This window comes from Poeciliopsis prolifica, unplaced genomic scaffold (assembly GCF_027474105.1).
Source record: "Poeciliopsis prolifica strain line A6 unplaced genomic scaffold, Auburn_PproV2 SCAFFOLD010, whole genome shotgun sequence".
Lineage (NCBI taxonomy): Eukaryota > Metazoa > Chordata > Actinopteri > Cyprinodontiformes > Poeciliidae > Poeciliopsis > Poeciliopsis prolifica.
Window position 1 is genome coordinate 4,182,276 of NW_026562385.1, and position 24,180 is coordinate 4,206,455.

Sequence of the window (24,180 nt, forward strand, 5' to 3'; positions counted from 1 at the left end):
ACATTATCTTAGATTTTTGTATGCGTAATGTTATCACTGGAGGAACACTTTTTTTTTTATAGTTGTTGCAACGGTTTTCTTGTCTCACAGTCTATTACACTTTTTGAATGGTCTGTTCATTCATAAGTATTATGATCATATAGAATATTCCTCTGGAATTTCTCTGTTGGAAATAGAGGAACAAAAATATACACATACAGTTGAAACTAGATATTTACATACACCAAATAAAAATGCACCTTTTTTCTCTCTGCCTGAAGTTAAATCAGACCAAACTTAACATGTTCTAGGTTAGTTAGAATCGCCAAAATTATTCCCATATGTTAAACCTAGTGAAAACATTTTTTTTTTCTGTGAATTCAAAAGAAAAAGTAAAATGATAACTTTCTCTTTTAACAACGAGGGAGAGCTAAGATGATCAAGTGAAGGCCTTTCATGTGAAACCTCTGATTGGTTAACTGACACATTTTGAATTAGAGGGACACCTGTGGATATATTTTAAGGCCACACCTTTGTTGGCAAAAAGACAACATAGTCGATGTTTTGGTGTGGCCATCAAAAGGGCACAATTTGTGTATATCTGTAATATTAATAAACTGTCTTTTTATTCACGTGAGAAAGACAAGAACACAGCATCCACAATTGATGCCTGTGCTGTTGATATGTTAACTTTCAGTTATGTGCAGCTGGAATCCTTTTTCTCAATTGCAAATACAACGTTTATGCACAGTGTCCTGCGACAGAAAGCGTTGAAATAAACACAAAATGGCTGATCATTATCCTGCTGAAACAAATGAATCCATCCAAAATGCTAAGCACTCCATCTATTAAAACCAAAGTACCATTTCTTTACTAGGGCCATTATGTGGGATAATCATAATGTGTTTTGGCCCATGTAGATGCTAGCTAGATTGTAAAGTGTACTATACAAGACACATCCTGTTTTATTTGTCGTCTGATTTCAGTAACTGGTGTCCCCGCATGTTTTTCTTTCTCTTCATCTGATAAAGAAAAAGTTTACATGCTGGTTCTTTGAAAACATGTTTCAGGTTTTAATGACTATCTTCACAGATAGCCTTTCTACCTATTCGTGCATATAGAGTACAACTGTGCATACGCCATACCTGACTGAACGGTAGCTGACATTAGCCTGGCAGAGCAAGGTGCACACACAAACACTTTGAGTCTTTTCTCTGGCACACCCTATCTTTCCAACTCTGTATCTCCGAACTCTTGCCGTCTCAAACTCTGTTTCTGCACACAAGCACACACGCTCACCTCATCCTGCCAAAAGGAAGAGGTGGCTGGTGAATAAACAATGGCACTCCGCCCATAGTGTCACCCGCCTGGGCTTTGATCAGCACCGCTGTTCCTGCTCCCCACAGCAGTGCTTCCTGTCTTTCTACCTGCTGAATCTTTTCCATGCACGCACGTAAACATATGCACGCGCTCCCACGTATAGCCCAGTCTTTGTGGGCCCACATGCAGCCTCCCCAGTTTTCTCCTAACTCAGGTTCTCAAGTCTTTATCTGTCTATGTCTCTCACACAACAGGCCTTTGAGTTAGTGCCCTTTTCTGGGCACTGTTGCATTCTTGAGCATACACCTTCACACAGTCTGTGTCACACACTCACATAGGAAGACAGACTTTTGATCCCAGCACATCCAGCAGCAACTTCTGCAACGAGTCAAAGAGAAGGTCCTGGTCCTCTGGGTGAAATGACAGTAGACATGTTACATAATGCAACAGTGACCATTGTCTCCCTGTGTTTGAGGATGAGAGGGAATATATAAGGTGTGCTGTTGCTTGTGCACTACACAGTGTGGTCTTTTTCAGACTCGGTCGATGTAGTCTTTGTGAACTAGTTGCGGGGCTTTTGTGCATGCGTAATATTAACAGGGAGTCCTGTGTGTACACATTGAGCCACACAAACATGCGCACTTTCGCAGCGGCTACTTGTAGCAGTTCATCTGTAGTTGTGTAGTTACATATGCATTAGTTTCTGAGAGGGTTGAAAGGATGACTTTGCCTGTGGGAAGGAATGGCAGCACTGGATCAAGAACAGGTGTGCTGGATCCTCCCTGCTGCAGAGGCAAAGAGCTGCTTCAAACATTTTGTGTACGCAAACGTGCATTTGTCCGCTCCCCCCACCATTCCAGAGTGCATCCACGTCCTTCAAAACAACCGCGAGATCTTTGCGTCAACCTTGAGCCAAGCGCTTGTTTACTAAAGTTTCTCAGCCATCTGTGTTTCTGTGGCTTTGTTTTTTTTTTGCTTTTGTGAATGAGCACAAATGTGTGACAGTGTGAATTTATATTTAGTGCTGTTATGCGAATTTCACCACATTAGTGAAGCGTTGTGTGCCTGTATGTCATGGAAAATGCCCTTGATTTAATGTGGACTACAACAGAAAATGCAAGAGAGGTTAGTGGCTTTGCACATGTTTACCCTGCGTTTGACAGATTTTGTCTACATATGTATCATGACCTTGCAAAATATGAACAAGTAGAACAGTACTTCAGGGGATATGAAGATGCATGTAGTTCAATTCATTTTGATGTTTTAAGGGCAATAAAATTTATAATTGTAACATCTTTCTATCTCCCTGTATTTCTTTTTGTAGCATATGTGATAGACTACAATTTAACAAGGTGTAGTTCTTTAAATTGGCAAACTGATAAGTTCCCATTACTTTTAGCAAAGTCATGGGAATAACAAAGCACACTCCCTGATTGCAGAATCACCTTTCATGTCTGTTTCACGTGCCATGGAAGAATGTTGTCCCGCTCTTCTTTATATTGCTTCAGCCTATTAAGATTTATAGACATTTGTTTTTATAAAACTTCCTTAAGTTCTCACCACAGTGTTTCAATCAGAATAATGTCTGAACTTTGACTGGGCCATTGGAACAGATTGATTATTTTCTTCTTTTTTTGCCTTTATGTCAAATACTTGCTGCATCAAACAAACATTTTTGTTTGATGATGCAGTTTGGGCCAACATTATTTTCTTACTCAAGAAAACTGAATTATTGGCTGAAACATGCCCAAATTATCAGCCCTCCACCATCATGTTTGACTGTTAGTTAGTAAGAGTGGTTTGCACTAATATTTTGTCTTACACTGTCTCCAAACATAGAGTATTGCATCATGCACAAAAGTCTCTTCTTTGGTCTCATGTACTCATTTGTATCATGAACTACAGCATTTAATGGATGAGTACAAATGTTTCTGATAGTCATGGCTGATACTTATATTTTGGAGATCAGCAAATGGTGAAAATACCTACTTCTATATAGATGGCCACAGATGGTGATCGGTTAAAGGGACATTATTATGTATGTTCCAGGCACAAAGTGCTATTTTATAGCCAAATCAAGTAGTTATGTTAAAAAACTATATATGTACCAAACATAACTTAAAATAAATTGGACTTCAGAATTTGTATGTACAAAAGTTGAGACAGTGAAAGGTGTAAAAGTCAGCTGCTGGGGTGGTAAGAAGGTACATCAGAGCCATGTACTGATATTTTGAAGACACATCACCCAAGGTAATGTCTACTACCAAGAGGTGTTTGGTTATTTCAGCAGACAATCTCATCCTGCATCACTTACATGTCCATTGTAGCCTTACAGACACAGAGTACAAGTTGTTCAGCTGGGACTGCTTGCAGTACAGATTTGTTGGAAATGTTGGCTGCATCTGAAAAAGCGGAGAGTCAGACACAACAATGACCACCTAGCTCCTGAAATATGGTTTTGAGCATTCAGTTAACACGCTTTATGTTTTTTTGTGAAACTTATCAAATTTGGCATCTCCAAAATTTAAACACTGCAATGAAAGCAAAAAAGTGAATATAACAGAGTGATGAACAAACCTAACAGTGATTAGAATTGGGTGATTTTAAACTTGATCTTCCAGATTGACGATCAGCTGTTTGAAAACAAAAATGGGTTAATAATAATTGATACAGTCTAATCCTGACAAAACTTCTCTTTACCGTGAAAGTTGTTACAAAGAAGAAAAGACTCAAACAAATTAGGAGTGGGAAACTTCTAGAAATTTCTCACACATTTATTGCTACAATAGAGAGTTGGACAGGAAGGTGAACGTATTACAGCACCTAACTTTTTCTATTTGTAATAAAACTTATTGTGGAAATAGCTTGTTAGGTAAGGTAACTCCAACTGTGATAACTGGGCTCATCATGCTATGCCACTTCTGTAGTAATTTTTTTTATCTGCAGAGCTGCGCAATGTAGCCGCTTTCTCTCTCTGGACTAGATTTTGAAGGATAGAGAACTGAAAACCTTTAGTTTTGCTCACTCACTTTGAATAATTTAGTTGAACTGATCAATCAGCCATTAGATATTTATTCAGTATCCCTAATCTCAGTCCGTTTTTCCCATACGCAAAATAATTCTCTGCAAATGTTTTTTTCATGTGCGTGCGACTCAACGCGTGTGCATTGCATCGTCAGCTGATTGATTACTTTTCCTGTTCTGTGGAATGTTTGATCCTCATATCAAAGAGGGAGGAAGTAAGGGAGGGATTACATTCCAGGACGTTACAAGGGAACGTGGGAAGTGGAACAGCTCATGGAGGCCTTCATCTTCTGGCGAATGAAAAACATGAATTAGTCACTAACCTGGAGTTTTTAAACATGCAGTTATGTTTGAAACTTGAGCTGAACTTAGTTGTTTAGCAATATACCATTTGATAAACAGAATATATTCATAAGTGCCAACACACAAATAAGCAGGAAAAACACAACAGGCATATGGCACATATTTTGGAGTTGTTTCCTATTCTCTTTCTACCGTAGCTCCCAGCAGCTGAAAGTTAGAGTACAGCGTGTTCCCCCTGTGGGCATAACTCATTTGCAGCATGTCTTCATTAGCACCACAATTGTCTCAGCACTTTCATCAGCGCTCCCAAAGACGCCTCCGTAGCTGTGCCATGCGTGTGTTTGGCGTTTCGCGGTTTCGGGAAGGTTCCAGGTGCCGTCGCAGTGTACATTCTCGCTCAACTCGTGAGCGGGAAAACTGCTGTAAAGCATCAAAGAGCTGCGAAGGCAAGTCAATTCACACCAATATCGGAGTTACATTTCAGAGGGGCTGTCCTGGTCGACTTGCTAAACTACATGTTTTTATTACTACACGCAGGCAGACAAGACAGCAAAGCAAAAGCAAAAGTTTCTCTTCTCAAACACCTCAGGAGAGAGACCTCTCCTCCTCCTACTTTTCCTCTTCCACCTCCTCCTACTGCTTCTTTCTTCTTTACCTTTCCCCACAATCCTTTGATAAAAGGGCAGATAAAAGAGAGGCTGTGCTCATCTCTCTGACCATCCATCTCTCCTTGAGGTTAGCACCACTTTTATTATTTACTATTAGATCAGTAGCCATATGTGCACACAAAGCCTTGTTCTACTGAAGCTGGTGTCTGTGTGGGCTCTACAGCTTTGTATATGTATGTCTGTGTGTATCTGCCTCATCTTTTGCTTTTCTCTGTGTGTGTGTCCTTGGCTGGAGGCGGTGCAATGTGAGGTTTTTGCTGCTGTCTGAAGTCGTCCAGCTTCAGTGTCATTAGAGGATCTCTTTAATCCAGACTTTGGGAGAAGCCTCTGACAGCACGCTGCAAATAGAAAGGCCCCCGCCGCACATGAAGAGCAGCTTGGCTCCTAACAAAACACCAAGTTTAAAGAGGCCCCTGGCCTTTTTTCCTCCTCCCACCGTTCCCTCCCTTCTTTCTTCTTTTGCCGTTTTCTCCTGCCCTCTGTTGCTTTCGCTTCACCCTTGGGGAAACATGGTTGCCTTATCTGTGCAGGAGGACCACCCAGGAAAGAATGACTCAGGCATTGCTGCGTCTGTGTGCGTCTGTGTGCGCGCGCCACACAATAACCACGTGCTGATTTGACTGAGCGCGGCGCTCGCATTTTTAGAACTTGTGCTGTTAATATTGATGCGTGCCTATACCTGCATGAATCCCTCGAAGCAGTGTTTGTCAGTGCTTGTGTGCACATGTGCCCCGCTGCTCCTTTTGAGGTGAAAGTTTGGAATGAAAGAGAGGCTGAGGCCCAATTGTTGATGGAGAGGGAGGGAAGAGAGAAAGAGAGCGAAACCTTCAATCCTCCCGACTGTGAAACTGCAAGGCAAGAGTACGCAGCTGACCCAACCTCTGCAAGCCAGCCACATGCTTTTTCTCTTTCCCCTTCGTCTCCCACTATTTTTTTTCTCTCCTCAAATTCTTGATGCTTCTCGTTTTCACCTTTCTAACTTTCATTCCCCCTTCTGATCCAGTCACATGTCTCTTTATGTTCCTAAGGCTTGTTTTGCAATTTCAGATTTCCATATAACTTTCTCTGACATGCCCTAATCTGGTTTTCATTCCTGTCACACTTCTCTGTCTTCATCCCTTCATAAAGAACACAATTTACTCCTCTTCCTGGCTTCCTTACAATCATCTTTTTCTCTATGGTCAATAAATCCCAGATTGCTGATTGGCTTCTTGTCCAACACACGGTGAACCTTTACAGTACAACACCTGCTAGATCAGGAGAGAAAGCTACCTGTTGCCATTTTTTCTTGCCCTCAGGATATCCATATGTCATAGGATGAGCGTATGTAAGCTTCTCACCTACACTCAAAACTAACTTTTAATGCAAAGTCTTGTGCAAAGTAAACGTTATTAATTGTACCAGTCTGCACACGTCCTCGAGGACTCGACCGAAGGTGGTCAGGAGTAAAACCAAGAGTGGTTTTCTTTGAGCAAAATATCTTGCGAAAAGTTTCAGTGTTGTCAACATGCAGACAATCTTTCCTTTAAAGGCCTACAAAAACAAAGAAACTGAGTTGAGTTTGTGAGGAGAAATCCCTCAAAATATGCTGATCCTGTTTCCTTTTGAGTCAACAGTTGTATGAACCTGTATGTTTTCACCCCTTATTAGTCTCCAGCAAAATCGAAACTCGTGAATTAAACTCATCGAAGCCTTAATTTGTTAACCCACTGTCATGTTGCTTTAGATGTGATTCCTCTTGATTAAAGTCAAACTCAGGGCAGGCGTTTGTGACTTCAGAAACGTGTTGTTTTCCTGTATTGCTGCCTCTGTCTGTTAGATTCAGTGAGCTGCCTGTTGTTAGCAGTATGTAACATCATCCCTCCATCCTCTCTGACACCAGTAATGACTAAATAACTCCAAAGCCGTTTTCTTTCTGAGTCACAAAGCGCTGCTGTTGTTCGGCAGAATCGTCCCATATGATACTGCTAATGATGTGAGAAATGTTGAACTTGTGAACTCCGATGTGTTCTGAGCACGTCTAATTCAGATGCCACAAGAAAGCGTACGTCACATGTGAAGCCCTCTATTTAGCCGTCCTTCCCAGAAAAAGTGGACCAGACATTCTGCGTCACAGTGCGGGAAATCAGGCGCAGGTTCAGAAAGGGGGGAGGGTTGATTTTTCTCATCTTCATCGCTTATCCTGCTGGCTCTACTGTTATATGTAGACTCTGCCTACAGAATAAATTAGTTTTCTTACACAATTTAACTTTTGCATTGCTCAATAATAAAATTTATTTCAAGATAATACAGCATTTTAATAAAAATACAGGGGTCTATATATATATATATGGGTGGACTTGGGCTTTATGTCATCTTATTTTGCTATTCCCTCTTCATAAACATACCAGGAGTTTCATCTATGCTTGAGAAATCCTTCTTGGACCATAAGAGGACCCATTGTAGCCAATGCCTAAACACTTGCTCTCACTGAGCACCGCCTTTTCCATATTTACTTGGAAAGAGTCGAGCTTCTTAAAGAGACAGTGACTAGTTTCAATTCATCAAACTGTGAAGTCTTTTTGCTTTTTAAGTTATGTTTGATAAACACAGTATTTTTATAACGACTGAAGGTAACATAGTTATTTGTTTGCGATATGAAAAGGCGCTATGAGCCCGGAAAATATATAATACTGCCCCTTTAAGATGTTTCTTACTCTTTACTCATTACAGCTAAACCACTTAAGAGGTCAGGGTTCAAGAGCTTCCGTTTTAAATAGGAGCACAATTTCACATTGTAGACATGATGGTTTTTTTAAGCTAAGAATCTAATCCTGTCATAACTTGATGTTATGGCAGTTTAGACTTTCTGTTTGCCCCCCAAAAACCTTAAAATATGAACAATTTGATATGTAGATTGATAAATGTTTTTAGGTCCCTATATCTCACAAATACTGAGTAAATAGGTCAGGGGAATTTTTCCACCAGACTCAGCTCCTGTTTGTTTGACTGCATATAATAACACGCCTGACTAAAGTTTCAGCTGTTTACCAGTCAGTGAGTATCAGAGGTACTGCTCAGAAGCTCATTCTTGCCCTAGAGCTTTGTAGTCTGCGTGATTTATGTCAGTTGAGTGGGCCGCAGATCAGGTGGTCATGCCTATCACTTGGACTGTGTTTCCTTCTGCTCAGAGAGTCAACAAGCCAACACCTGGCTCAATCACTCAGCTCCGGTGGGGATGATGCCGCGGATATTGATTGTTGCCAGAGCCTCGCTCACTTGTCAGAGGTGTGTGTTTGTGTGGAAGTGGAAACCCACTGCTGTGCTGTTCTGCATGTGTTCGCCCCTTCATCGTTCTCTCTGTTTTCCATGCAGACGAATCAAAGATGAAGTGTGCTGAAAAGATCTGGTTCTGTGTTGAAACCACGCCTTAATATCAGAGCCGACCTGTTTGAAAATGCGCTCTGAACTTGTTTTTATTTTGTCAAAATCTTCTATGATAATCTGACCATTTTCTTTACGAAGAATTTCCCCCCTGCTCGTACTTTGTGGAAAAAGTTCTTCCGTGATTGATGTCACGGCTTTCTCACTTCACATGCAAAAACAGAAATTCTGCATCCCCTTTTCCTCCTCTGGTTTTCTGTCTCATCTGCATATTTCGTGATTCTCTTGTGGCCTCTCATTTAGCTGCATCGTACCTTCTCCTCTCAGCTCAAATCAAACTGCAGATCACTGTCTACCAGTTTGCGTCACTTACATGTTAAACCAGGCAGAACTGTTTTTCGGTTTGCGTCTGTCAGCCGACTTGAACGCCTCTTCTTGTCCCCAGGCTCTGCAGGAAAAGCTGGAGAGTCTGCGGAGACAGCTGCACAGTGCCGAGAAGAAGCTGCTCAACAAGGAGCTGGAGACAGAAGAGAGGGTAATGAACTTGTTTGTCCTCTTCCCTCAATCTCTTCTTTCCCATTGTTTTCTACTGCACAATTTGCAGCTTCCTGTCATCATTGTGTCACTTTTTTTTTTCAACTTCACCTTCAGCCTTTTGCAACACAACCGTTATATTCTTCTTGATCATGCCTTTGTAAAATCCTGTCCCATAACACCTTTTGCTGCTTCATCACTTCATGTTGCAATCTCCTTCTTTCTGATTTACTATTCTGACTCAGTCCTCCAGGGGGCTGCAAAATAAAGACAAAATATTCTTGGCCTGCTTTCCTCTTCTGCCCTCTTCCACCTACCGTCTCTCCTTCTCCTGTTCAGAGTCAGCGATATGCTTCTTGCGCATTTCCCAAATTCCTTGAGATCTGGCCTCAAGAGTCAGCGCCTAGGGCCAAGAATGCCACCGCTGCCTGTGTTCAAAAGGGAAGCTCTGGTGCGCACACGCACACACATGCACCCCGTGGCTGTGGAGAATGCCCTGTAATCAGACTATGTTTTTGACCTTGACACACACAGAGAAGAAAGAACTAATGACTGTGCTCACACAGGAGGTTGGTCTTTGTACCACGGTATGTTCACCAAAGGCATTCGCTCTCCTGTGTTCCGTCTGATCCGCCCACTGACCCTTGCACACACTTCACACACTCGTCACACGTCTCCCTGTCGGGCCATCATAAATCGAGTCGATGGGGGTCACCGGTTTTCAGGAGCCACTTGTCACTGATCCACCACCTTGCTGCGCTGCAGGGGATTCTGCTTGCTCTTTATTCCAAGGTGGTCTTAGTTTAATTAAATTATTGCATACAGTGCCTCGCAAAGCGATTAGGACCTCGTTTTATACTTTTTAAAACAGTGTAATCTAGTATAATTTAATAGAGTTTTATGTGACAGACATGGTAGTGCGGTATGATTAAGAAATCTATGTCATTTTTAACATATTTCACATGCAACAGGCTTGAGATGTTCTTTAATTCATCCTTTTTTTGTTGATCTGATTTTTTTCAATTTTTTATCACATTTTTTTGGGGAGAGAAATTAAACAAAATCAGCCATATTGCGCCTGGCCTGAAATGATGAAGTATGAAGGAGCTGAGTGAGGAAGTTGTGGGTGATATCTGCTCTGTAAGGCGCAAACTCTGACACTGCAGCTCCATGAAGGAGCTGCGCCTCAAAGACGTGGCTTGGTCCACCCAATCTCCCATGTTGAACGCCATGGGAGATTAAAGGTTTTCTCAAACATGCCTGAAATAATCAAGGTAACACTCCAGGCATGTTTTGTTTTTTTTTTTGACTAGGGAATAACATTATAACATCAATATAAAAAAAAGTTGACTCAAAAAATTTGACTACATAATAATGTCCCTTTAACAAATTGAGTCAGGTAAAATACAGGAGACTGGAATTTCTTGTTGTTCTTTCATTTTGGCGCCAAACATCTGTATGTTGAAAGCATGTTGAAACAGAGGATGAGTAAACAACACGAAGAATGTGACAAAGCCATTTTAGGATCTCAACAGCTCATGATACACGGTCTTGAACACGCTGAACAGATTTTCTCCTCCTGACTTTCAGCTAAGAGATAAATAGAGAAAAGGCTTTGAGCAAGCACATTGCTTGCTGTGTGTGTAGTGCTAATCTCTCTTACTGTATATGTTTCTCAGTTGGTAGTTGTGCCCTCTGCGGTTCGTGCACATTAATAGTTGAGGCCACACCGATTCGCCTTTTCCGCCTCACTCACATGTTGCTCTTGTTTATCTGCCAAGATGTTTCTTGTATTTTTTGTAATCTGATCTCTCACATGCTGAAGCAGCTTTCCTGCCCAGACTTCACACAGATGTTGCTGGCCCCGCACTCACAGAGGCCCTCGCCTCCAAAACGGCATCTCATCAGCTCAATGCGTGGTTCTGTCCTCTGTCTTTCCTTTATTGTATCCTAACTTTCAATCTGTCCTTTGATCTTTCATTTCTTGTGTCCTTTTTTATGTCCTTTCTTTTTTCTTACCTTTATTTTCTTCCTTGTGTCCTTTCTTGCTTTTGTCCTACCTTAATATTCCTTGTTTCCTTATTTCTCCCCTTGTTCCTCCTTGTCCACTTTCCATATTTAAACCCTGCTGCCTGTATGAATACCAGACATAATTCAAAAGTGGATATTGGTGTTTAATACTTTAAGGTGAATGTAAGCCACTGGGAACTCTGGGAAGTTGAGTCTGGAAAAGTCAGGAATTTTTGCCTTCATAATGAGTCGGATCCTCCTCAGAGACCTCTGGCTCATTCAAAGCAGTTTCCCCCCCTTCATCTTGTAACAAAGCGTTTTTGATTCCAAATCGCTCTTTCATGAACTCGCTGACTTCCAACTCGGGATGTGGAAGTGCAAACTTTGCGAACATTGGCATTTTTGATGTATCCTCTTGTTCCTGACAATGGTTTTGTCACCTGGGAACAATAGATGATTGTTCCCCCTTCTACACACACTCACACACACACACACACACACTATTTGTTTCATGCGCACACACCAGCTTCATTAGCATGCATCAAGCCTCTTCAGCGACGTGACAAACTTCATTTGAACATTGAAAGTGTTTAGGGCTTGTTCCTTTCTGCTGGCAGCTGTCAGAAGCCATGCCATGTGACGGCGCTAAACGTGAGAGAGTCAAAACCACAATCTGAGGACTATATATAGATGAAATGTTGTCATTTTAAGATGACTGGGAGGGGAGAATGACTGCCGCTCCTCGCAGTATTCAAAACGGCACCTCATCAGGAACAAACAGAACCCCATTTTTAAAAAGGCATCTAACAGATCAAACCTGATGTGTCTTTAGACATTCAAAGTCGTCTTTCATTACAAGCTGAAATAGTGGAACACTTTTTTTTGTTGTTGTTTGCAGTGTCTCCCTCTCTTTTCCTTTTCTCCGTTCTTTCCTTTCTGCTCACATCTGGAGTCTGTCAGTGACCAAGTCTGTCAGTGACCAAGTCTGTCAGTGACCAAGTCCTAGTGACGGGTTTGATCAGCAGCGTTGTTCAAAGACATCTCACTTTTTCTCCAATTGGTGAGAAGCCTTTTCCCCCCTCAGATGTCATCGCATGTCTCTTTCTGCCTGTCGGGAAAACAAACATGCCTTTGCTGTGAAAAAAAAAAAAAAAGAAGTTGAAAGGGAGAGGGGAAAAAAACTGTGCGTTTTCATGAAAGAAGAGGGAAGATGCAGAGGGAGGACCCTTGGAAGAGAATGCAAAGCTGGAGGAACAATGTCTTTAAGAAAACAAGTCTGTCGTCTTTTGGGGAGTCGGATGCTTCTGTTTTGCATTTCTAATTCCACCGAGAGAAACGGCGAAGTGCGTTAGCCACAGTCAGGCTTAAACAACAGAGATATTGTTATCATAAAGACTGCTGCTTCCGTCCACACACTCTGAGATAGATGGACTTTGTCAATAACCAAACACTGAGCACATGTGAGAGGTCTTCCAAAACTTCAATGTGTTTTATTGAGATTGTATGTGATTGACTAACAGAAGTAAAAGAATGCTCAATTTTTCTTGTTTCATTTCAGTTTTTTTTTCTTTCATCTTAATGTGGTGTGCATTTATAATCAACTCCCTTCACTTTGATTCCCCAAAATAAAAAACTACATTTAATTTCAGTAGAGCTGTCTGCCTCAGGTTTTCAGCAGTAATAAACAAAAAACAGCATCATGAAGATTGATCAGTTTGTCAAATTGTAACCTGCCGAGTATGACACAGTTACACACCTACAAAGACCTGGGCACTCCCCTAAGCTGACTGTGAACAAGGACTTTAAACAGAGAAGCAGCCAACAGAGCCATAGTAACTCTGAAGGAGGCAAAAGTGTCAAGAAAAAAAAAATAAGCCATGTAGGAATAGTATAGAGGAGGACCTAAATTCCTCCTTTCACCTATGTAGAAAACTCTAGATTTGGCAGAAACCAAACTCTGTAACCATCATGCTGTGGGGATATTTCTTCTGCAGGAACAGGCAAGCTAGGCAGAGCTGATAGAAAAATGAAGGCAACAAAAACAGGAAGTAAAGCTGTCGGAGCTTCAGCTTCCAGCAGGACAACAGCTCTAAATATACAGCCTGAGCTTTAATGAAATGGTTTAGATCAAAGCATATTGATGTTGGAGTCACTAACTACTACTTTTTTATTTTATTTTTGTTATTTTTTAATCAAACCATGCATCCTTTAGAAATCCTTTATGTCATAAAGTGAGAAAAGGAGAGAAAACAAGGTGTCCGAATATATTCGCAGGGTAATACAAGGTTACCAGTTTCCCCTGCAGCTCTGTTGAAGTTTTTCAGGATATGCTGCTGTTGGCTCTCCCTTTCCAATGTATGTATGGGACAGACGATGGAGACAGCGTTGCCACAAGAGAGCTTATAATTTAGCTTGAGCGGACCTCTCATTGCCGCGGCGGCGGCGGCACCATACACGAATCAAGAATGCAAAACTAAGGAGCTTGGCTTTTGAAGAATCTGAGACTTGCATTCAAAGCGGTTGGTAAGGGATGTGTTTATTCAACCATTGTTTATTGCTTCGGTCTGAAGCAGCGAAGTGTGTTTTGTCTTGGCCTGCCGTTCTGTTATGACTACAGAAGGGGCTATAGATAGAGATAGACGTCTTCAGGACATTGAAATTAAAGCTTCTACAACCTGTTTTTGTTTTGCAACCTGTTTAAAAAGATCACTTTTTTAAACCGTCCTCAAAACCGTTCTCACACAACAGGGGGAAAATAACATATTTTTCTAAACTGATGGATTCCTAACCCACTGTAATTGCTCCAACACTTTCAAATGAATAGGTTTGGAAGGAGGCTGGAGAAATTGGCGAAGTTGTGCCAGACTAATCTGCTGCACACTGTGCCGAGACAAAGTGAGCTGCCTCATGTAGGGATCATTTATGCTGAGGGTTGCTTTGAAGTGCTTCCCCAATCCTTTTCATTGTGCCCAGGAAGATTAATTAGCCAAAGCCAGAACAATCAGTTAAATCCACAACAGGAAGATTATTTTAGGGGAGCAGATCTTTTCTTCTTCTTCTTTAAGCCCTCCCCCATCACTTCATTCGCGCTCTCATCATTTGAAAGAGCAGATTGGACTCTGGCTGGACTCTGGCTCTGCCACACACAGACTCTCTCCCCCTGGTTACACCTTGAAATATGTGGATAAAAACTGTTGTGTCCCCCACTCCCGTTAACGCTTTGAGCTCTGCTAAAGCGCTCGTCGAGCTCTGAATTAATTGATTCAGCGGCTCTTCTGAATGCCATAAACTCTTTTTACAGTACCGTAAAAAGCTCAGTTTGTGCTCGCATGTCTGCAGCGTGTGTACGAGCGCCTCCATTCATGTGTGTTTGCGGGTAGAAAGTGGGGGTTGCACTAACCAAACCCTTTTCAACTTCTATAATCAGACTCTGGTTTAGCAGAGTGTAATTTAGCCCCAGACAGACTTCCTCCCGTCCTCCCCAGTGGAGATAGCTCGCTGGCTATTGAGCTGCTGCTGCTGCTGCTGCTGGGTTTAATGCGATCCATCCTCTTCCAAACCCCCGTCAGTGCTTTGTGTCGGATACAGCTGTAGTGGCCAACAACCAGTAGGGGGGTGTCGTGCAGAGCCGAGTCATGCCAACGCCGCCGGACCCCCTGTGGAGATGTGAAGGAGCTGTGAAAAGCGAGGGAACTCTGAGGCATGAATAAAGAGGGGATACCCTCACACTGTGTGTGTGTGTGTGTGTGTGTGTGTGTGTGTGTGTGTGTGTGTGTGTGTGTGTGTGTGTGTGTGTGTGTGTGTGTGTGTGTGTGTGTGCGCGTGTGCGTGTGTGTGTCAGCTGCTACTTGGCTTACAGTGCCTCGGAGTCAAAGACATGCAGAAACACTTACTCAGCAGGGACATTCTCAGATTAATGATGCACAGATGCATCTCTGTAGAGTAGAATATCGTCAAAATGTTTTGGGCTTCAGGGATTCATTTCACAAACTGAGACTTGTGTAGATATGACGCGCGGAGAGCGTGTCCTATCTATATAAACAGATGTCATATCATTTGTTTATTTCGGCTAATTTTCCTGATTATGTTTTGCGGCAAAGACAAACGTGATTGTTTTTGAAAAATGTTTGTGTTCCATAACACTGATTAATTTGCTGTTGTTTTAAAAGCAGGAATGCTATGACATGCCAGTATTATGTTCCTCACAGTCACAAAAGACACTGCTGATCTAACAGTTGTCCTGCAAACAGTCCACAAAAAAAGTTTTTCCAGCAGAAGACATAGTAGGCTTTTACCTGCATATTAATGAAAGGTTAAGTGGAAGGAAAAACTAAGGAAATCCACACTGACATGTCTTTCAGTAGGCTGACATGTTGAATTGAACTTTTTCTTTTTTCATTTTTATATATTATTATGATGTCTCCATGACATTTTGCCTAAGTGAATGCTTAAATGTGTGATAAATCTATAAAATCTGAGCTTCACCTAAGGAACTGAATTGCTGAAATGACTGAACTTTTCAGGGATATTCTAAGTTACTGAGATGCCCTTGTTCAGCTGCATCTGTCGATCGCCATGTGACCATGTTGGTCTGGGATTTGATGGCGTTTGATGTAACAGGATCTCTCTTCCCAGGTGACAATGGTGCATCAAGAGTATGAGGAGAAGATCAAAGGTCTGATGCCGGCGGATCTCAGGAAGGAGCTGGAAGACACCATCACCTCCCTGAAAGCTCAGGTGAGAACATTTGGTGAAAATAAATAGAAGCTAAAGTACAGGAATGATTCATTATTATTATTTGTATTATTATTTTAACAGGCATTCTGCTTTTTTAATGTCTGCTTTCACGCATTGATCACTTTCTCTAGCAATAGCACTTTGGAGGAGATCAGTTGCTTTAAGTTAAAAAATTTTTATTCATTTATTCGACTTTTTTTATTGTAGAAGTTTAGCTCTAATATCTTGAGACCTTTGTTTCTCTAGTTTTTATTCGCTAAATATTTTAACTGGGTGACAGGTCCATGTTTTTTCTGTTTATGCTTGATTATGGAATCATTATATGTGCACAACGTGCCCTAATTTATAGCTTGCTTTATCCATATTTTTAACACTGTCTTTCAACGGTGTTTAAAAGAAAACTTTACCTATCAGTACATTCTGTTATTTGTGTTACCAGTATGTTCTTTCATTGCTGGAAGCTGGATTTGTCTGAAAAATAGGTCTAATAAATTCATACATTATAAATTTATGAAACGTAAAGTACTGTGCAGAGATTTAAAGCCCTGCAAGTTTTATGTTCTTGCTTGCCAGTGCAGTACAGTTCCTTATAGTTATTTAAGATGGTCTTGATCTCCAGGGTTTCTGGAAGCCTTTTTCTCTCATCATATTGTTTGGCTAGTGTGGGCTTTAATAAATCAGGATTGTAGATATCTGAGGATTAAGGAATATGTGTCTGGCCCCTAAAAGTTCACTTATAACAGATGAGCAGAATCATCTTAAGGAAAAAGGAAAACGAATCCAGCACGGGCCCGGCAGAAAATATCTCTAATCATATATTTGGCCACTTGTATGGACTCTCCCCTCCTCTTGATGGCTCATGTTGCTTGTGTAACAATACGAGTTAGATTAAACTAAAGAAGTGGGAACAAAATAAGTTTTGTCAAATGTTTTCGAATCTAAAGATTCAGTTTAATCTTGTCCTTCTGTCAGGTTTAAAACTCCAGAGTTGAAGCGCCGAGTAGCTCTGTTTGCAGAGCAGGCGCACCATGTCCTCTACTCTCTCCTGTCAAACTACGGCTCAATAAAGTCAAGTATGAGGCAAGCAATGCCTAAGAAAAAAAAATGTCTAAAGACAAAGATCTATAAAAAATAAAGTCAGATTAGACAAGATCACCATCTCTTGTCTTCCTGCTGTTTATTACATCAGCAGTCAGTGGGTAGTAAAGTAGGTAAATGTGTCGTATGAAGCTGCAATTGTCTGCTGAATACTTTAACACAAGCTCCAGCTCAGTTCTTAAACACCGCTGGTGTTTTAACGTCATCAGGGAGCGTTATGAAATCCCGCTATAACCGCTGCGTCTTCTGCTTCTCGCAGCACCGCCTGTACTGATCAGAGATCAGCTTGGAAGGGCTGTGAAGTGTTCATACACACTACATTTTGCAGAATAAAAAGTTGTGACAAGCGTTTACAAAGTTCGCAGTGATGCTGACATAAACAGTCTAACTTTTGTTTTCAAGCCCCATTATAATCGTCTATGAATAGATTCAGACTTGATGAGATGTTTCGAGTGTGACGTAAGTTTTTCTGTAGGTTGACTGAAAAAATATGGATTTGAACCACAATTAATTAGAATGTAGGTGCAATATAAATTTGTCTGATAATCGTGTCATTTATTTTCTGCTATTCATTCAATTTGAGGATTTTTTGTGATCATAAATCACCACCATTCAGCAAGACACTAGACCGGCATGAGGAATTACGCTACTATGGCAATAGTTATCGGTCCAAAATGGAAGAATGTTGGGACCAAATAGTTAACACTTTGTATGTAACGGAGAGATAAACTGGTAATAAAACCTCCTGAATATATATGTATATATTTTTTATCAAAGAGAGGGATTTTGGAGATAAAAGTATTTGCGCAAAGCTATAACTGAAGTGAAATCTCGCCCTTTTCTATAGTTATTTTTTTGAGAGCACTGAGCTAGTTTAACCTGCGGATCCCTTCTCGGCGTTTACACTGTAAATAATTTTGTTAATAAGAGCTTTCAGGGTAAAAAGGGCTCATGTTCAACCCTCCCTTGTTTAAATACATCTCCCTGGATCTCATTTCAGCACACAGACCACAGCACTGTGATCAGAAATGTTTATAAAATGTAATCCGTGACCAGAGCGGCCTCTCGTCTCATTGACAGCGTTTCGGGTTCTTACACATTAACATGGATTGTTTTTGAATAGAGGGAGAAAAAAAAATTAGGCACAGAGAGGGGTTTTTTTTTGTTCCTCACGAGGATTGCAACCACATTTTGGTAGAGTTTTGCATATATTTTAAATGAAACGCTAGAATTGGAGCTGAGGTCTCCCCCACAGAAAGGAATGCACCCTGGGCTCCAGTATGCTAGTCCCAGAACAATACGGATTCTTCTGGAGCTGTGATTATTCTGCCAGGCACTGGATGCCAAGTAAATGTAGATGGGGGTTTATTTTCACTCCAGCCAAAAGCAGCACTTCATAAATAAACTTACAATTTGTAGCCAAACAAAAGAGCTGTGCTGCCTCCACTCACAGCGTCCAAACTCTGGCCCATAATGTGCCCTGTTGTCCCAGTGTGCCTTAACCCTGCTGCCCTGATCTCCTGACCCCTCGGCCCCGGCTGTCTTGACCCCTGGACTTAACAAGCAGCCTTTTCTTTCACTCTCCTCTGTTGTGCCACCCAACACCAGCCACAAGCACAACCTAACTCACACCAACCGGTCTCCTGCTTCCTCCTTTCTGTTTACACCCACAGTTATTTCCAGCATCATTTCGCTGCGCCATGTTTTACATCGTGTGTGTGTGTGTGTGTGTGTGTGTGTGTGTGTGTGTGTGTGTGTGTGTGTGTGTGTGTGTGTGTGTGTGTGTGTGTGGTGTGTGTGTGTGTGTGTGTGTGTGTGTGTGTGTGTGCTGTAGGTCGGCTTCCTCCAGAAGACGGCCTCTTTGCTGCAGGAAGACCTGGATGCCTGCCGCAACAGGAGGTATAGTGTTTGTTTACAACTTTGCTTATAGATTTATAGAGTATCTTACTCTGTTTCACTCTTTTCTATAAGAAGGGATTTGTTTCCTGACGATGCATCGAAGAGGTAAGAAGGTCTAAAATGAGGATACACACCATCTTACCAAAGTCGCCTCGCTACCTGGAGCACATGCTGCACTTCACCACAGCATCATAAGAGGAGATGATACCAGTATGTTCACAGAAGAAGAAAACGGAAAAAAAAAAAAATTGTATTAACACTAGTCAAAACAAAATGCAGCTGATATCCTAATGGTTTTTTTAATTATAACTTTTCCAGATGGGGAACACCTTTTGAAGCTGAGTACTTTCCTTTTATGGCGGCACACAGAGTTGCATCCGCACAGCATGATGCTGCTTCGCTCATAATGCGCGAGACGCCCACTCTCAGCTTTATGCCACTCATTGTGATTGGCATTGAAAGCTTTCATTTTCCTCCCACTTCATAATTATGTTGCTCCTCTTTGTGGCTCTGTCGCAAAAAAATAAAAAACTAATCAGTCGCACTGAAGTTTGTGGTTGTAACGTGATAAAAGGCAACAACATTTCAAGTTATTCAAATCCTTTTGCAAGTCATTGTGTCCTTTTGGCCCGTTTGGATGTGTGCTGTCAAAGTAAGAAGAGGAAAACGTGCCACTTTGCTCATTCTGAGGCATTTGTTTCCATTTTGATTTTCTTCAGCAGTAACGCTTCTTTTATATTCTTTTCTTCACACAGGTAACCGCATGAAGCTCAGACCCTCCAGGACATGAAGGACGATGCCGGCCAACAGACGTGAGCATTGTCGTTCCGTCTCATCCTTCACTCCACCGGACCGGTCATTCTGAAGTTCGTTTATCTCATTTTAGTTTAACATTGATTAAATGAAGCATTTTGATGTCCTCATCCAGCTAAAGTGTTCATTTCTGTGTCTTTTTTATCAGCTGCCTGACTTTCTCATGAAAATGTTCATATTTTTATAAATTTATCATTTGTAATAAAAGACTTTGTCTCTCCTTGTTTTGTTTTATTTTGACTGGGTTTTTTTTTTTTTTTCCCCATCCCTTGGTGGTTTTTTCATCGTCTTTAATCAGTCCCTCCATCCGAGGAAGTCTTGCTGTTCTCTTTCACCACACTGTGTACGTTAACCAACATTAGGCTACAGCAAGAGTCCTTGAATTCCCATTGCCACCCCCCCCCCCGGTCATTATTTGACACCGTGTCTCCGGCCAAACCCTGGTTTGGAGAGCGGAGAGCAGCCAGGGGTTTGTGGTCGGTTCGGATAACGTGCGCTGTAAGTAGATTGTTTGGACCTCAGGTTAAGGCTGCAGCCACAGGCCTTGATGTTTCTGTTTCAGCCAACGCTTTGTGTTTTATCCGCCATCCCACTCAGAGATTCACACGTTAAATCTCTCAGCCTCCTCTCTCAGCGCCAGGAATTTATAGGTTTTTAATAACAGGCGCATACGATGGGGCATTATAATAATCTCCTATCAGGTTGTGGATAATGTCGACGAGGAATGCAGGGGCTTGAATACTGATCATTTTCGAAGCATCCCAATATTTATTTTCCCTCCCTTGAATAAAATTTAAAGATGTTATTACATCCCTGGATCGGTTTTGATTTCAGAGGCCTCCACACTTATTTGCATTGGAATTGCTTTCTTTTCACGCCCACACTTCACGTGTTCCCATTGTCCGTGACCTGCTCTGCCGTCTCCAAAGCAAACATGTTTCCCCTCTCCGTATTTATTTGATGTGCTGATTTCTGCTGCCCATGCAGAGAGAAGAAGAATAGAAAAAAAAGAGAGAGAAGTCTGTCAGACCAACATCTGAGAAGCTGGAGTTTAGTCATTCAGGGCAAAGGCTTTGTAGACTCTGTTGTTTCTGCAGAAGGTGCAGAGGAGTCATTACTATTGCAGCGTTACATCCAAGCTGCATGCTCATTTATATACATCTGAAGGCATGCATGCAATGTTTTTTTATATGCACCGCCTCAGTGGCCGTGCTGTGCTGCGAGTAAAAGCCTCTGTGTGCTTCAATCACACCTGGTTGTTTTAACAAGTTGCAAAAGCAGGGAGGTTCTGCTGTGGACTTTGTCTGAAGAGGAAGGGAGAACGGGGACGCATCACTGCCTCTTCTTCCCTTTGTCCAGATTTTGATCAGAGACACAAAAATATGGGGGCTGTCCTTTTGCAGATGTACGGTGTCTTGCAGTATTATTCATTCCATTTGAACTTTTTTCTCACTTTGCTGTGCTGCAGCCGCAGTCATCAGTTTGTCTCTAATCGCTTTGCACTGAAGCTACTAGCGTAGTTTCCTGCCAGACTGCCAAGACATTGTAAATTCCATCAACTCTGTCCTGTTTCCTTATCTCTGCTGAATAAAAGCATCTCCAATCTCCAATGGTACACCAGAGGTGTGCATCATGGCCAAAATAGCTTAACTTTGGGTTCATTTGACATGAACACATTCTTTCACCTGTGCAGCTCCGTGTCACTTGGTATAAATGTTTTTCGCTTTAACGTGACAAGATGTAGAAAAGTTTTTCTTTTTTTTACTGTTATGAACCTTCGTGGACTGTGTCTTACCATTTAGTCACTGTGAATTAGCATTATTTACCTTTTACTCACTAATGAAGTCTTTATGATTACCCAGAATAAATATATATATATATATATATATATATATATATATATATATATATATATATATATATATATATATATATACTTAGCTACCCATAAAATCAGGCTTGTTGCTATGGTGGCTAAAGTATGTATAAGAATAGACTAATATTTTGTTAAATCCATTTATGGTAAGTAAAGTATTGAAAATGTGGAATTATGTTTATTTCCTAAAAGGCATAAGTGAGAGTTAAGTTACCTTTCAGGTCGAGGTCATGTGTGTAAGGTGCTCCACGTTTTAAGAATGAAATTTATGTCTTCTTGATCCCTCTATAAGTAATAATGAGGTATAAAAATGTATTTATAGATGTCAGCTAAAGCATCATGATTGTGAGGAGGCAGACAGAGTTTGAAGTTAAAACTTAAAAAGAAAAGCAGAATTGGCCCACAATTGACCAGAAAAGGCCCTGGTTCTTGATAGAACGTTGCCTTTGATACCAAAAAATAAACATGTCCCACAGTATCAATGGCAACAGATTTGTCCTCTGGGCTCGATGCACCAGAACGTTAGGAAAAGGGAAAAGGTTATTCCTTAATGGAAGTAACAACATAAGGTCAAGAGACTTAAATCAGAAACATTATAAGGGTTTAGTAAGCACTGAGTTTAAGTAAAGATGTGGTCTGAGAAATCAAATATTTGAAAAGACATCCCATTTTTAATCAAAACTAGCGTGGCTAGCACGCCTTGTGCTAACTTTGCCCGTCGACTCCGCCATCAACAGACGAGACAAAGACTTTGCTAGAAACTTCCAGACCCATTAAGGTTTACAGCTGCTGATAGCAGAGATCTAAAACTGTTTTCTTTGGCTTATTAGGCAGACTTCTCCTGCTTTGCTCATTGACACCCAAACAGGATTCAGTCATAACCTCTCCTTTAATCTGTGACATAGTTTCACTCTAATTGATTGTCTACCGCCAAAATTACCTCCATAATTGTGCTTGTGTAAATACAAGCCTCGAATGTCATTTCCACAGAGCCGCCACGGCCCCATTAAGGATCAAAGCCTTCGCTTCCTCTCCGTTATCTCCACATCAGACAGCGGACTGTTGTCCAAAGGCCGTCGGCGAGCTCCAAAGGTCCACACTCATCCGCTGTTCTCTCACTTTTCAATTTAAAATTTGACAGCACCTGGCGAAACCTTTTCACATGGTGTTATTCACATGGTGTTACATTACAGCTACAACCGCGATGCACTGTGCTGGTATTTTATGTGATGGATCAAAAAAACAAAAGAAATTTTGCCCACTCTTCTTTCAAGCGCAGCCAGATGGGATGGATGGCGTCAATGAAGATTCAAGTTGATCTGCATCTGCAAGGGACTCAAAACCTGCACTCAAGTGAGAGTCGCTCTCTTTTAACATGTTCGTCCAAGAAGCCGTCCAAGAAATTACAAGTAAAAAGTATTTTGTCAAAATGATACGCCAGTACCTAGTAGCTCATCTTAAGATCTGATTTATTATTTAAAAATAATGTAATCTGATATGCAAAAGTATAGATTTATGTGAATTTCAAGACCAAAATAAAGAAACGAACACAGACTGAAAAAAACACTCTTCCTAATAATTTTTATGAAACTCGTTCTTAAGTAAATAAATACATCATCTTCTTGGTCTCCTAACTGCACAAAATGTCGAGCAGATAGAAAATAACATTGAAAGAACAAAGCTTTTTCATGAACAAGAGGACTCACTTTGACATAAACTGCAGGCATGAGTTTGTGTCGTTTATTTTTTATTATTTAAACTCGTTCTTCATTCACTCGTGACATTTTACTCAAGTAAAAGTGAAAAGTATGGTGGATTAAAACTACTCCTAAAGGTATTTATATTTGTTTTAGAAAAAAATTCTTAAATAAATGTAACTGAGTAAATATTCCTACCTGGCTCTTCCAGTTGCATATTCTGAATTGGATTTAGGCCCGGCCTTTGACTGGGCCGTTGTGAAAAAGACATACCCTCTGATCCAGATGATTGTCTAGCAGCTCTGTTTGTATGTTTTTGAATTTTTTTCAGCCTCCAACCGGTTTTCTTCTAGGATTACCATGTACTTAGATTAAAAAGTGCTTGGAGAGATCTTCGATGCTTGGAACAACGTTTTATATCCTAAACTTTCTTTACATTTCTCCACAGTTTTGTCCCTGACCTGTCTGTTGAGTTCCTTAGATTTCATGATGCTTCTTGTTTTCTGATATTCTTTGGAACAGCTGGATTTATTTTGGGAATAAATTACACACAGATTAACTTCTTTAAGTGCATGTGGGCTCTGGTTACCACAAATTTTATTTGGGGGTTTCAGAATACAGGGAGCAGAATGCAAATCCACATCGTATTATTCTTGTTCTCAGTTCACTAAGGTTTGTTGTTTTAGCACAACAAAAGTGTAATGGATAATTCTGCAAATAGCTTTAAGTTGTGACACTGGATCATTTTTTTAATTCAGAAAATTTTAAAGTTATGCATAAATTTGAGTCCTAAGTGTGTTTGGATGATGGATTAAGTTTCATTGATTGTCTTTATCGTGGAGATTATTTGAGGACATAC

The 24,180-nt window shown here is 41.0% G+C and overlaps 1 protein-coding gene across 3 annotated transcripts in view; it reads left to right on the forward strand.

Moving 5' to 3' along the window:
• cep112 (centrosomal protein 112) overlaps positions 1–19,971 on the forward strand; it is a 105,245-nt gene extending 85,274 nt beyond the window's left edge. For all 3 annotated transcript variants that reach the window (XM_055035640.1, XM_055035642.1, XM_055035641.1), the window contains 4 exons: positions 9,103–9,192; positions 15,837–15,938; positions 18,871–18,935; positions 19,691–19,971. In XM_055035640.1, the coding sequence (XP_054891615.1) occupies positions 9,103–9,192; positions 15,837–15,938; positions 18,871–18,935; positions 19,691–19,694 (261 nt within the window). In that variant the 3' untranslated portion in view covers positions 19,695–19,971. The remainder of the gene's footprint in view (positions 1–9,102; positions 9,193–15,836; positions 15,939–18,870; positions 18,936–19,690) is intronic.
• Positions 19,972–24,180: the final 4,209 nt, after the last annotated feature.